The 14,712-nt window shown below is 39.5% G+C and overlaps 1 protein-coding gene across 4 annotated transcripts in view; it reads right to left on the reverse strand.

The window, feature by feature from the left end:
* The window catches only part of Mapre2 (microtubule associated protein RP/EB family member 2), a 152,741-nt gene that overhangs the window by 28,257 nt on the left and 109,772 nt on the right, over positions 1–14,712 (reverse strand). For all 4 annotated transcript variants that reach the window (XM_070029338.1, XM_070029336.1, XM_070029337.1 and 1 more), the window contains one exon: positions 12,059–12,272. In XM_070029338.1, coding sequence (XP_069885439.1) covers positions 12,059–12,272 — 214 coding nt within the window. The remainder of the gene's footprint in view (positions 1–12,058; positions 12,273–14,712) is intronic.

Below are 14,712 nucleotides of genomic sequence, written 5' to 3' on the forward strand. Positions count from 1 at the left end.
CAGGATTCTCAGTACACTATCCTGGACTTAGTACTTAGTTCAGTACTGTCTTGTAGTTTTTTAAACTCTAAAATGAGGACATTAATGATTTAACTTTTAGGTTTGTTGTGAGGGTGAACTGAACACATACTAAATATTTATAACCATTGGTGGTACTTTCTATGTACTCAATAAATATTCACTAAAAACACAGGTGACAGTGGTTCACATCTGTAATCCCAGCTACTTGGGAGGCTGAGAACTGGGAATCTTGGTTTGGAGCAAGCATGGGAAGAAAGGTATGAGAGACTTCATTTCCAATTAGTCAGCAAAAAAGCTGGAATGGAGGTAAAGTTCAAGTGGTAGAGCACTAGGTGAGAATCAAAGTGCAAGCACAAGGCCCTGAGGTTAAGCCTATATATATCAGCACATATTCATGAGGATCACTGACTCCATTAAAATGCTCTATTTCCCTTAAATTTCATGAAAAAAATCTGTGCACATTCATTTTAATTATTAAGATATACAAAAGCTGGATGTTAGTGGCTCTTGCTTGTTGTAATACTAGCTACTCAGGAGGTTGAGACCTGAAGATCACAGTTTGAAGCCAGCTGAAACAAGAAATGTCTGTGAGACTCTTATCACTAATTTATCACCAGAAGTGGAGTTCTGACTCCAGTGGCAGAGTGCTAGCCTTGACGAAAAACACTCAGGGAGCTCAGGGACAGTATCCAGGCCTGGTGCGAGTGCGCGCGAGTGCGCGCGCGTGCGCACACACACACACACACACACACACACAGACACACACACACACACACACACACACACAGAGTTATACAATAATAGTTTTAATCTCTAGGCTTTACAAGACTGTAGTTAGAAAAAAACAATACAAATGCTTTGATTTTAAAAAGGCAAAATAATTAAGAAATACAAATTGAATTAGTATCATCTTTCAAAAATAGTGTCTCAGTAGGCAAACAACAGGACAGAAATGCAAAATATATGGCTCTTCCACACACTGTCAAGAGATTCCCACTGGAAACTCTTAATTTTCATGTGTTTCTGCTCTTCTCTATACCCTGTGTTTGCAATTATAGGTATTCTGTCTCATGGCAAGGCAGAGCTTTACTCACATGCTCCGTTGTAGTTTTATCATCCTGAGGGGTAGGTGTTATGGTGTGGATGTTTTGTGTCCCTTACCCTCCCAATTCATGATCCCCAATGAGACTGCATTAAGACATGGAGCACATTTAGAAGGCGATTATGCATGAAGGCACAGTCTAGATAGGAATGGAATTCCTACCTGTAGCTGAGGCCCAAGGGAGCCTGCTTGCTTTTATCACCTGAAGAGCCAACAGTAGCTACCATATATGAACAATGCCCATGAGAAATGTTTTTTTTTTTTCCAGATATGGAATCTTCCAGCACTCTGTTCGTGGACATGCCAGTCCCCAGAACTTAGGAGGATTAAATTTTTATTGTTTATATAGCCAAATTGGAAAAAGTAGGGAAATTCAGTTGTTCTTCAAGAAGAAAGTATCTTATGGCAACCAGTGTCTGTTTTACATATTACATATGATAGAACTGAAAGAGCAAAACCCACTTATACTTCTTCCAGGGAGGAGATCTCCTCTAAGAATTCACTTGGCTGAGCCATTAAAATGTTTCTTTATGATTTTTCCAGGTCTCAATGCACCTAAGGGAGCAGCCACTAAGTGATATGTAGCTGAGAGATAAGTTAGTTTCTTAATATGAACAAGCCAAAGGCACAGAATGTCAATATGGGATAAAGGTTGAGCAAAAGGTAACATTGTTCTATATCATATTGAGGATGGTTAGCATATTTTGGGAAAGAAGCTTTGTCAGTTATGATGTTGGTAAGAAATGGACTTCCTTCCTGTATTCAGCTGATAGTTCATGATCTCTGAAAATACCACTTGGTCCTTGAAGGGATGGGTAGCGGATGGAGGGCCTGTGTCTAACTGAGTGAGGAGGTGGAGATAGCGGTATCAAGCAGGTACCTGCTGGGAAGTTGTTAGAACAAATAAAAATGTCTCATCTTGATGGGAAACCATGACAGGGCAAAAGGGTCCCTGTGCCTTCTCTACGGGGTCTGGGAAAACGAATACCATCATGAACACCTTTTTTCCCTTGTGCTGATCCTGGGGCTTAAACTCAGGGCCTGGGTGCTGTCCCTGAGCATTTTTTAACAGCCTAGCATTCTACTAATTGAGCCACAGCTGACTTTTTTTTTTTTTTTTTTTTTTTTGCTGGTCCTGGGGTTTGAATTTAGGACCTGGACACTATCCTTGAGCTTCTTTGTGGTCAAGGCTAGCACTGTACCACTTGAGTCACAGTGCCACTTCCAACTTTGAGTAGTTTATTGAAGATAAGAGTCTCGAGAAGAAATGTACTCATTACCTTACTCATGTAACTGTAACCCCTCTGTACAACATCTTTATAATAAAATAAAATAAAATAAAAGAGTCTCACAGACTTTCTAGCCCAGGCTGGCTTGAACTGTGAGCCTCAAATCTCAGCCTCCTGAGTAGCTATGATTATAGGTGTGAGCCACTGGCACCCAGCTCATTTTTGGCTTTTTGATAATTATTTGGAGATAAGAGTCTTATGGACTTTCTTTTCTCAGCCTTGGCTGAAATCCTCAAATCTTAGCATCCACAGTAGTTAGGATTACAAGAAAGAGCCAATATGAACCACCCAACCATAAACAGTTTTCATATAAGAGGAGATATTAAAAAAAACCACATTTCTTAGAATAAATTATGGCTTTGGGCGAGATCAGTACTGTGGTTAAAAGGTAGATTTTTCTCAAAAGATACATGGTGATTTGCATCTCAGTAATATTAAAGAAAAGGAAATCCTTCATTAAGGCCCAGGCCTCAGGCAAAGGTTAGGATTCTGCAGTAATTTAACTTCTTGATTGTTCAGATTCTAGTTAAGTGCTGGCTAAATAAAAAGCATCATGCCTCCATCAGAAAGAATGACATTGCCCCATTTGTTAGGAAACGGAAAGACTTGGAAAAAATTATATTAAGTGAAGTAAGCCAGCGCCAAAGAAACATAGGTCCCATGGTTTCCCTTATTTGCAACAACTAGTATATGTTTGAGTCAAGCAGAAAAGGTCAGATAAGTCGATGTTAGGGGAATTAACCCTAACATTTTTTTCTTTCATGCAATTGTTTCTAACACATTTATAAGATGATTTCTATGTTGCTTTGTATATCCCTCCCCCATGATATAACCCCTGCTTTCACTGTATTTGATGTTGGTATAATTTGTGGAGGGGAAGGGAAAAAACCAAATCATTTAACTAGGGATACAAGTGGACCCATTGCAACAATGAGATGTACAAGTCGTTATGTCAAAAAATGAACTTTACAACTTTGGTGGGGGGGATCGGGTAGGGGAAGGTGGGAGGAGGATGGGAAGGGGAAACAAAGAGGAGGCAACAATGCTTGATAAGAAATGTACTCGTTACTTGCCCATGTAATTGTAACTCCTCTGTACAGTACTCTCACAATAAAAAAAAAGCATCAACATGTTTTGTAGCAATATAACAAAATCCTGTCTATACAATGTTAACTTCACAATATCTAGTATACAATGCAAAAATTATTTGCTATATACAGGAAAAGATAATTAGCAGATGATAACTGTGATGTGGCTAGGATAGGAGAGTGAGGAGATAAGTAATTTAAAGCAGTTACCATAACCATGCTCAGTGAACTAAAGGAAAATATGTTCATAATGATTAAAAAGGTAGGTAGACTTAGCAGAAAAAGTAAAAGCAAACAAAAAAAGTTTAAAGACTGAGAACTAAGGCAGGATGTTGTGACACACACCTCTTAGCCTAGTTACTTGGGAGGCAGAGAAAGGAATATTTTGGTAAAAGGTCAGCCTGGGGGCCCAAAAGACCTTATCTCAAAAAACAAGCTAAACACAGTGCAGCTTCATGGGAGGTAAAGGTCAGAGGATCCTGGACCAAGAGCAATAATGGACAAAAACACAAGACATTATCCAAAATATAACTAAAGAAAAAGAAGAGGAAGAAATAGAAGCAAGGGTGTAAGAGGAAGGCTGTTCATGGCTCAAGTGGTAGATCACTTGCCTTAGCATGCATAAGGGCCTATATTCCAAATCCTAGTACTGCCCCCTCTCCCAAAACTCCCCCCAAACCCAAACTTGAAAAACACAACAACTAATATATTGACATAGAGAAGAAATGAGGTTAAGCTTGAATATACGTGAACAGAAATCATCTAATCTAAGAAGAGAAAACAAACACTGGGAAGAAATCAACATCACATCAAAAATCCATGGCATGGCTTCTAAAGCTCTAGCATATGTATAAACAGAGTCGTAGGAGAGCTGGATGGAAAGAATGGAACTGAGAATGTATCTGAAAAAATGCTGCAGAAAACTTCTTGCAGACATAAACTTATAGTTCCAAGAAGTGTATTAAATGATGATTAGGCATATCAGTCATATTATATTTAATTGCATTAAATATAAGTATGCTGAACAATCAAAAGGCAGATCACCAAAATGAATATACAAGACTATCATATGCTAACATAAAATACAATTTAAATGTAAAGTCAAAGGTAAATGGAAAGTTAGCTTATCACATGGGGCTATATGAAGCAAACAGTAGGTATAACAAAGCTAAAAAGGCTATATTATTAAAATAAAATAGCTTCTCTTTATATGTATGTATGGTGGTTGAACTCAGGGCCTGGGAACTGTCCTTGAGCTTCTTTTGCTCAAGGCTAGAACTCTACCACTTGAGTCACAGTACCACTTCTGGCTTTTTCTGAGAAATTTGTTGGAGATAACAGGCTTATGGCCTTTCCTGCCCCGTCTGGCTTCAAACCAAGATCCTCAGATCTCAGCCTCCTGAGTAGCTAAGGTTACAGGTGTGAGTGATCAGCAGCTAGCTAAAATAAATTCTTAAGACAAAAAAATATTTAAAAAACATAAGCTCAACTCAACAAAATGACAACAATAATGAATATGGATGTAGCTCAGAATGGAGCAGTAATAAAGCAGAAAGCAAAAATAGATAAAATTAAAAAGAAAAGACAATTTTAAATTGCATTAGGAGAACTTAACTTTTTTTTTTTTTTTGTTGGTCGTGGGGCTTGAACTCTGGGCCTGGGCGCTGTCCCTCAGCTCTTCAGCTCAAGGCAAGCGCTCTACCACTTGAGCTACAGCGCCACTTCCAATTTTCTGGTGGTTTATTGGAGATAGGAGTCTCACGGTCTCTCCTGCCCGGGCTGGCTTTGAACCTCGATCCTCAGATCTCAGCCTCCTGTGTAGCTAGGATTACAGGCGTGAGCCACCAGCGCCCAGCTGAACTTAACATTTTTTGCAGCAACCATTAGAAATAGGCAAAAAAATCCTCTGTCAAACCCATGCAGGATATAAATAATTATATTAATTACCTGGAACATACAGATATTTCTAAAACGCAACCAACTACAGAATATACATTTTTTTCCAAATCCATGTGGGACAAGAACTAAGAGAACCCATACTCTGGGCCACAAAACAAAAACCAGAGTGAGGATAAAAATCATAGCTATCTTTTACTATCATTCTTAAAAAACAAAACAGAAAAATAAAGTAAAAGTAATTTTCCTTTCCCATATGAAGGTGAGGGGTGATGTTTACTTAAATTGTAGATACCAAACAAATGCTCATACACTGCTAACCAAATAAACATGGTCACATCAAAAGGATATTTAATAGAGTCTTACAGGATTCAAAATAAAAGATAATTGAGTGAGTGTTCAAATTTTCAACAGATTAAAATAAAAGTTAGGGTTTATTTAAATCTACATCTAGGGATTTAATGATGATTATTCAAATATCTGATTTTATTATACTTCTTAGGTTGCTTCTTTTGTGAAACCACTTCTCTAGAATTTTTATTAACCTGATTTGAAGGCGGAAACATTGGTCTCTAAGGAAAAGAGAAAGCTCAGACTCAATTCCCATAGCAACTCTAAATCCATCACACTATATTTGTATATGGGAGTTTGAGTTAGATGCATTAATATATGTGAATTTGCAATATGTCTAAGCTATAGTTGCTATAGAAACCATAACTCTGAATTTCCTTTTAAGTTTAGTAAGTGTTCACACATAAAAAGTGATCTCCCCAGGAAGCTATCTTGAGTTGCAGATATGGCTCATAGCAATATATGTATAAATGTCATGATTCACAATGAAGTATGCACTTAATGTGTATCTATCATGTGAAATGTATGTTCTTAATGTACGCCCCTGGTTGGCAGGGCAAAAGCAAATCAAGATGTAAGTCATCAAACTGTAGACAGAATAAAATTCACCTGTCAGTCAACTACACACAAACACCAAACTACTTGATGGCTTCTCTGAGTCCACGGAAGAGAAGCTTTAATTGCTATTGAAGTGATAGGGAAATCTGGCATGTAGTCACAAAACATCAAGGATACAGAGTGTATCTATGTTTATACAAAGAACCAGCTGGGGTATGTGGCAATGCAATCTAAGTAGTCTGGATAATATAAATGCACTTTTTTTTTTTGGTGCCAGTACTGGGGTTTGATTCAGGGCCCAGTCCTTAGCATTTTCTCTCAAGGCTGGTGCTTCACTCAAGTCATAGTTCCACTTCCAGCTGTTTGCTGGTAACTGGAGATAAGAGTCTCATGGACTTTCCTGCCCAGGCTGGCTATGAATCATGATCCTCATATCTGTCTCTTGAGAAACTAGGATTACAGGTATGAGCCATTAGTGCCTGACAAAAAGCATATCCCATCTTCCCTCCCTGCCCCCTACCTCCCCTGCGTCCCGTCCCGCCCTGCCTGCACTAATGAAAATCCTAAGGTCTCAGGTATTACACACGTTGTGGACAGCTGAGAAATGGAGCTATTTTAATTTTTAAGTGGAGTCCACACTGTTAGGTTCTTTCTTAAGATATTAACAAGTTTACGTCTGTGTGTGCGCGTGCACCCTGGGGCTTGAACTCAGGGCCTGGGGCTGTCCTAGAGTTTCTTTTGCTCAAGTGGTACAGTGCTAGTCTTCTGAGAAAAAGCTAAGGCTAATAATTGGAGATGCAAGTCTCATGGACTTTCCTGCCTGGGCTGGCTACTAACTGTGATCCTCAGATCTCAGCTTCTCGAGTAGCAGGGATTATAGGAGTAAGCCACTAGTGCCCAGCTTTTTTCTTTTTTTAAAAACTGATGCTTGGACTCTCTTGGTTCCTACCTCTTTACGTTTAAATTAAGAAAGAGCACATCAACTCTGGATAAGTACCCTAGAAACTCTCTCATGAATAAAGTATATTAATTTTATAGCTTAGGCTTTATAACATGTATTCTGACTCTAGAAGACATTTTATCTTATTTTTTTTTGGCTGTGTTCCCAATATCTGGACACATGACTTCTAGAACAATGAGCCCTTAATTTTTTTTTATCCTATTAGGGCTTTTAATAATAATGTTCTACATGTGATGTCTATCCTGCTGTAACTGTTCTCCAGTATAAATTTATTATCTCACAATGTTCAATAACCAAACATTATTTATTTATTATTATTATTTTTTCCAGAGCTGAGGACTGAACTCAGGGCCTTGCATTCACCAGGCAGGCGCTCTTCTGCTGAGCTAAAACTCCCAGCCCCTCAAATATTATTTATTAAGAAGGGAGTGGTTAATTTGGTTTCTGAAAATATCCCTTCTCCTTGATTAAAGTAATGAGGTAAACATGGTCCAGGAATTAGGAAAATAGCTCTCAGGAATTACTGCATTCTGGATCTTTAAAAACAAAATTTATTATCTGTTGACTTTAATGGGTTTCTTGAGCTTTGTCACCTGAGAGTTTTAAGCTCTGGAAAATATGTATTTCTCTTTCAGGTTCAAATGGCACAAGTTTCTATGCAGCTTTTGTGAGATGAGGAGGGGATTCCAGGCAAATGAGGCCAGGCTGCCGAGCAACAGCCTCATTTGTAGGAGGAGGAATGTTAGAGCCAAGGTTAAAAAAAAAATTAAGGCCATGTTATGAGATCTAATTTCACTAGTAAAACATGAAACATAGCAGCTGAGTTTTATCATGGATCTGTCCTTCTCTAACAGCTCTAGAAAATGACATTAAGATGAAAAATGTCAGCCACCATTTTCTCCTCTCCTTGTCCTCCCACGCCATGTGTTCCTAGATTCCAAACGCTGGGGAGGACCATCCTCCTCTGCTCTAGGTCCAAGACTGATAAAAGGTACTGTAATTAAAGCACATGGCCAACTTGACTATATGAATTTTTCCTTTCCAAACGTCATAGTTGTTTTTTTTTCTGGCCAGTCTTGGGGCTTGAACTCAGGGCCTGGGCACTGTCCCTGAGCCTCTTTTGCTCAAGGCTAGCACTCTACCACTTGAGCCACAGCACCACTTCTGGTGGTGCTTTTTCTGGTTATGTGGTATTGAGGAATTGAACCCAGGGCTTCATGCATACGAGGCAAGCACTCTACCACTATGCCACATTCCCAGCCCGTGTGTGTGTGTGTGTGTGTGTGTGTGTGTGTGTGTGTGTGTGTGTGTGTGTGTGTGTGTGTGTGTGTGTGTGTGTGTGTGTGTGTGTGTGTGTGTGTGTGTGTGTGTGTGTGTGTGTGTGTGTGTGGTGTGTGTGTGTGTGTGTGTGTGTGTGTGTGTGTGTGTGTTTAAACAAATATTTCCCATCACTTCTGCTCTGGGGACAAAAGAAAATCTTCTCTTTAACCCTCTGACCTCATTTTCTCCTTCTTGCTTCAGTATATGTTGCTCTAGTTTCTCCACCCCCAACTTTCTTTCTTTTTGTATTTTCAATTATTGTTTCTCCATGGATTTCTCTCCCATCTTATAAGCCTGATAATTTTTCCTTTCCAAAAACTAAACTGAAGCAGATAAACACCATTTTCCTCTCAATCTCAGTTCCTGAACTTGTTCTTTTTCCTATAGTAAAACGTTCTTACTCTCTTTAATAATTCCATGACAAATTTGTGAAAGGCTGAATCTACTCCTACTCTGTCACTTTTGTAATCCTCATGGCAAATTGTTACAACCAGGGGTAAGCTCTCAGCATCTTACTCGACCAGTTCTCTGAAGGACTATTAATCATCCCTTAGGAATCAGATTTCCTTGACCTATTTTAAGGATTCATCCACTTTCATATTTCCATAATTAATATGCAGCACTGTTGGCCACCCTCTTCCTAGAAGTTTTCTACTACTTGTTCTCTGTTACTGAGACATCCTGGTTTTCTTTCATTTTTTTCCTTCTTCTCTTCCCTTCCTGTTCACTCTGGTTTTCTTTTCTGTCTTCTGATTGAAGTCTCCTGTTTTTCTTACTTCTCTTTTCTCTTGCCCTTTGCCTTTCCTCTTCCCTTTTCTTTCTGGCTTTCTTTTGGATCTTCATCTTTTCTCTTAACCTTGCTTTCCCTGCTTTCTCCTTACATGTATGTATGGATTCTCAAAGATCTTAGTTTTCTTTTCTACAGAGATCACCCATTCTACTGAATCTTTCTACTGAATCACTTCCAAGCGGTGCAATCCAATGGACTCCAACAGACCTCATGGTACATGAATTCTCAGTAGATTCAGAGACTGGAGGATTATTTTGCTTCCTTCTTTTTGCTTTCCTGACACATCACTCCCCAGTTTCCTCTAATCTTCCTAATCTTCCCAGACAAGCTGTTCCCTCTCTTGTTAGCTATGGTAGTCAGAGTTCAAGATTCCCACTCCCCAGCCCTCCCCTCCCCGCCCCCCAGTACTTTGGGGCTTAAACTCAGGGCCTAGGGTGGTCTGATCTTTAAGCCTTTTAAATCAAGGTTTGTGTTTAACCACTTGAGCCAGAGCTCCACTGCTGGCTTTTTGGTGGCTAATTGGAGATAAGAGTCTCACAAACTTTTCTGTCCCAACTGGCTTCAAAACACGATCCCCCTGGGAAGGTGGCTCAGTGGTAGAGCGCTTGCCTTGCATGCATGAGGCCCTGGGTTCGATTCCTCAGCACCACATAAGCAAAAAAGAAAAAAAGCCAGAAGTGGCACTGTGGCTCAAGTGGTAGAGCACTAGCCTTGATCTGAAGAGCTGAGGGACAGCGCCTAGGCCCAGAGTTCAGGCCCCACGACCGGACCCCCCCCCCAAAAAAAAAAAAAAAAAAACCCCACGATCCCCAGATCTCAGAGGCCTCCTGAGTAGCTAAGATCATAGGCATGCTCCACTGGTGCCTAGCTAAGGTGCTCCCTTTTTAGAGACTGTATTCAATCTTTCCCTCCAGTTCCACACTTCCAGAGCCACACTCCTCTATGTGTACACGGGCACACATGCACAATACCCATAAATTGTCAACTTAGATTTCCTCCTAGATGATGCAAAGAAATTTCCAGCTCGATCTGTCAAGACAAACTTGAGATTTCTTTCCAAATCTGCTTTTCTTTTATACTTCCTGAACAATATCCCCATCCTTCCAAGTGTGTGAGACAAACCAAGAAGTCATTCTTAACACTTTCCTCCCTTTCATATCAGAATCTACCATTACTAATATCCAACCTATTTTATCTTTTATATATCTTCCTGGCTTATCTATTTATTCCTATTTTAATTAATCCAAATGAATAAAAATGCATCTAAAATGCCGGCAAATACATTTATCAATCCTGTTATCTTTAAAACTATATTTTAAAATAAATACTTTTGAAGTATTTTAATACTTTTAAAATGCCCGATTGACAGTAGTCTCAGTTTTCCTGAACGATGCCTACCAATACAGAAATAAATGGGGGAAAAGGCTCCTCCTTCTTTTTTTTGTCAGTTGTGGGGCTTGAACTCAGAACCTGGGTGCTATCCCTGAGCCACAGGACCAGTTGAGGTTTTCTTGTGGGTAATTGGAGATTAGAGTCTCACAGACTTTTCCACTCATTCTGGTTTCAAACTCTGATTCTCAGATGTCAGTCTGAGAGTAGCTAGGAATACAGGTGTGAGCAACTGGTACTTAGCAGAAAAAGGTTTAGTAACAGTAAGGAAAACAACTGTTACACAGTTATTCATACCCAAGTGGTGCTATTAACCATTTCTCTCCTGTCCTGATTCTGGGTAGGGTATAAATAAGAGATTTGAATAGGGAACTGATTTTATAGGTTTGAACAATGGGCTCTACACTTGGAATTGAAACAAATGGCTCTAGAACTTTCACTGTTTAACTTTCCAGAATCCAACTGGTGTTTAGAATAGTGACAGTTCCAGAAGAACATGTTTTACTTAGCAAAGTCTGCTTTTTTATGGAAAGGATATTTATAATATATTTTAGGGAGTCTATTTTTAAAGTTAAAAAAATTTAAAAATTAAAAAAAAAACTGAAGCTCCGGGTATTTTTCCTCAATGACTTCACTAAATGAGATATCATTCCATTTCACTTGGAGACAAGATATACAGATCATACAATTCCTTGACGGATGAGAAGTAATGATTGAGATTTAACTTCATAAATCAATTCATATTATGGGCTATGCCAGCAGTAAAAATATTTCAGGCAAAATCTAAACAAGACTACTTGAATTTTCTCAGAGAAACTATATGTATTCTTTTTAGTAAACTTTCTGTAATATCTGCTTTTTTTTTTTTTTTGTCAGTCATGGGGCTTAAACTCTGGGTCTGGGTGCTGTTCCTCAGCTCTTTAGCTCAAGCCTAGTACTCTACCACTTGATTCACAGTGCCACATCTGGCCTTTTCTGTTTATGTGGTGCTGAGGAATCGAACCCAGGGTCTCATGCATGTGAGGCAAGCACTCTACCATTGAGCCACCTTCCTGACCCTCCTCCCTTTTTTTCTCAGTAGTTTAAATCAAGATCATTAGATGTATGACAAACGGGCCATAGGAAGATTAGTGTGGTCACACAGACTATAATAAAAACTATTCTAAGGCATTAAAACATTGACGACTGTGAAGAATCAAATCACAAACATAGTGAAATGCAGGAGGGTGCGAAGTGAACCAGTTTCACATTTTTTACAATGGAGGTGATTCCTTGATTTCACTGTGACAATACCTGCTGTGGGGGAGTTTGCATGGTGAGACTTCTTGGGAAGGTTGAAAATCTGTTCGCCAGGGTCAGGGGGAGGAATTGCATCTTGCCCTTGTCGAGCCTCCACAGGGTCATATTCCTTCCCATCGTAGTTAGCATCGTAGAATTTCTTAAACCACTGAATAAAATCCAGGTTGTCCTGGAAACGTCCTTTCACTAGCTTCTCCACTGGAATCACCTGCAATGGGAAATGAGCGTGAGCCATGAGCCTCAGGCTTGCTGGTATTTAATACAACTCTAATGCCCCCTCTAAATATTCCCTCTTGCCTGCAATTCACGCTCTCCTTCTCAGCGAGGTGTACACTAGAATTAACATGATCTTTTTCATGTAATATGGTGAAAGCACTTATCCAAGAACTACATAGTTTGGTGTCTAAGAATATTTGATGCTTCTGAACTAAAAAATGATATATTCTTTTCTGTTGAGAGGGACTGATGTGCCAGGTATGGTGGTACACGCCTATAGTCCTAACACTTACGCTGCTGAGGCAGGAGGATTTTGAGTTTGAGGACAGCCTGGGTTACAAACAGTGAGGTCCTCTCTCATTAAAAAAAAAAATAAAGCAAATAAAATCAAACAAATCATTTAGAAAAGAAAAGAAAAAAGAATAAAAGAGGAGCTTATAGAATTCTTATTGTTAAAGCATCTCCCATACAGACACAGGCCTGGGAGGTTATACTGTTTCAAGATTGATGGCTTTTCCTATTAGTCACACTTGACTCAGTTGTATTGGAGTAAATGCTTATAAGGATTATAATTACTAGAGAGCACCAATGAATAAGCTTCAAGTCAATACAAATGGATACCAAGCCAATGGTTCCTATGAAACAAAATGAGCTTTCCCAGAGCTCATTTACAATATAAAAAGACAAGTATGAAAATAACTAACCTCAATCCAGAGCCCAGAAATTCTTGGACCACCCAGAAACATAGCTCCCTGAGAATGGAGAGGAAAAGAGCTGCAGGCTATCTAGGGGTTGAGGAGAGGTGCGGGGGGGGGGGGGGGGAAACAAGGCACACAACATTCATATGGGTTCCCAAGACAGGAAGCTAAGCATTTCATGGGGCAACCTTGCCCACTGGAACCAGTAGGCTCTATAAGTATTCCCAATAGGTGGCTGACATTAATATGGGAAGGCATTGGAATTATGACCAAGAAAAAAAAGGGATTGGATTACTTAGCTGAAATTGATCAGGCCACTATTTTCAAAAGAAAATGGAAAGGTAATGAACTCCCCAAACTGCACTATTACTAGATTTTACTTCATCGCTGGATAGGGATTCTACCATGAGAAAGTGAACAAACCAAGGGGTGAGGTTGTAAATGTGTAAGTATGAGACTTAGTGAGAAACCCAGTGCCCTGGGCACCAGACATCCCTGTGTGACATGTGAATGAAAGCTGCATGAATTCCACTTGCAGCAATGCTTTGCCATCTCTGGATCTCTATGCCATCAATGTCCTAAAATGCATCAACAGAACCACTTGAACTGCAGAAAGACTGTAAACATCAATGTCAACCGAAAGAGAAAAGGCAATGGAAGCATTTTTGTGAGCCATAAAGCTAAATTATTAGTAAGAAATTTTTCTTTTTTTTGCAGTTAAAAGAGAAAAGAAACCAAGTACAGAACAAAATAAAAAGAAGCAAGCTTTTGAAAGGAACCATTTTTCTCATAAAGGTTCTTCTGGTACTGGAGACTTTGGTGTTGATATTTCCTTTCTTTCTCTGGAAGAATTTCTGACACAGATTTTTGTTTGTTTGTTTTTTCGATCATGGGGGCCTGAACTCTGGGCCTGGGGGCTGTCCCTTGAACTTCAGCTCAAGGCTAGCGCTCTACCATTTGAGTCACTGCGCCACTTCCGGCTTTTTCTGCTTATGTGTTGCTAAGGAATTGAACCCCAGGGCTTCATGAATGAAGGCAAGCACTCTACCACTGAACTACCTTTCCAGCTCTCAACTGACTTTTCATTGTAATATTAACTTACTTTTTTATCTTCTAACTTTTGTTTATTTATGATTACTAGAAAGTGACAGTATAATGCTTCTGATTGCATAAACAGCCGAATATACTTTTTTTTGCAAGGCATGGAAATTCATAGTTTTAGATGATGTGGTATGTGAACAATTAAAAGGTGGCTGTTTTTTTTTTTTCAAAATTTTTGGCAATACTAGGGTTTGAATCAGGGCCTCTTGCTTGCTAGGTTGATGCTCTATCACTTGAACTGTGTGTTCAGTCCTATTTCTTGCTGGTTATTTTGGAGATGAGAATCTTTTGGACTTTTCCTCTCAGGCTGGCCTCCAACCTTAATCCTGCTTTCAGCCTCCTGAGTAGCTAGGATTATAGATATGAGCCACCAGCACCTGGCAAAATGCACTTGCTTCTGCTGAATTAATCTCACATTCTCTGTAGGAATGTTACGTTTCAGGGGTCTAAGTTCCAAAGCTGAAGTGGCAAGCAAAACTTTGCACAGAAAGGGTCTTGTTATACTCTTCGGGCTGTGACAGATATAAGAGGACTACACAGCATCATCTCATGGCAATTGAAAGTAAGAGGAGCCAACAAGGGTACTGAGGCCAGGCTCCGTACACTGCAAGACTTTTTCTTTGACATGCTTAA

This window comes from Dipodomys merriami, unplaced genomic scaffold (assembly GCF_024711535.1).
Source record: "Dipodomys merriami isolate MVZ:Mamm:240054 unplaced genomic scaffold, mDipMer1.0.p SCAF_2, whole genome shotgun sequence".
NCBI classification, from domain to species: domain Eukaryota; kingdom Metazoa; phylum Chordata; class Mammalia; order Rodentia; family Heteromyidae; genus Dipodomys; species Dipodomys merriami.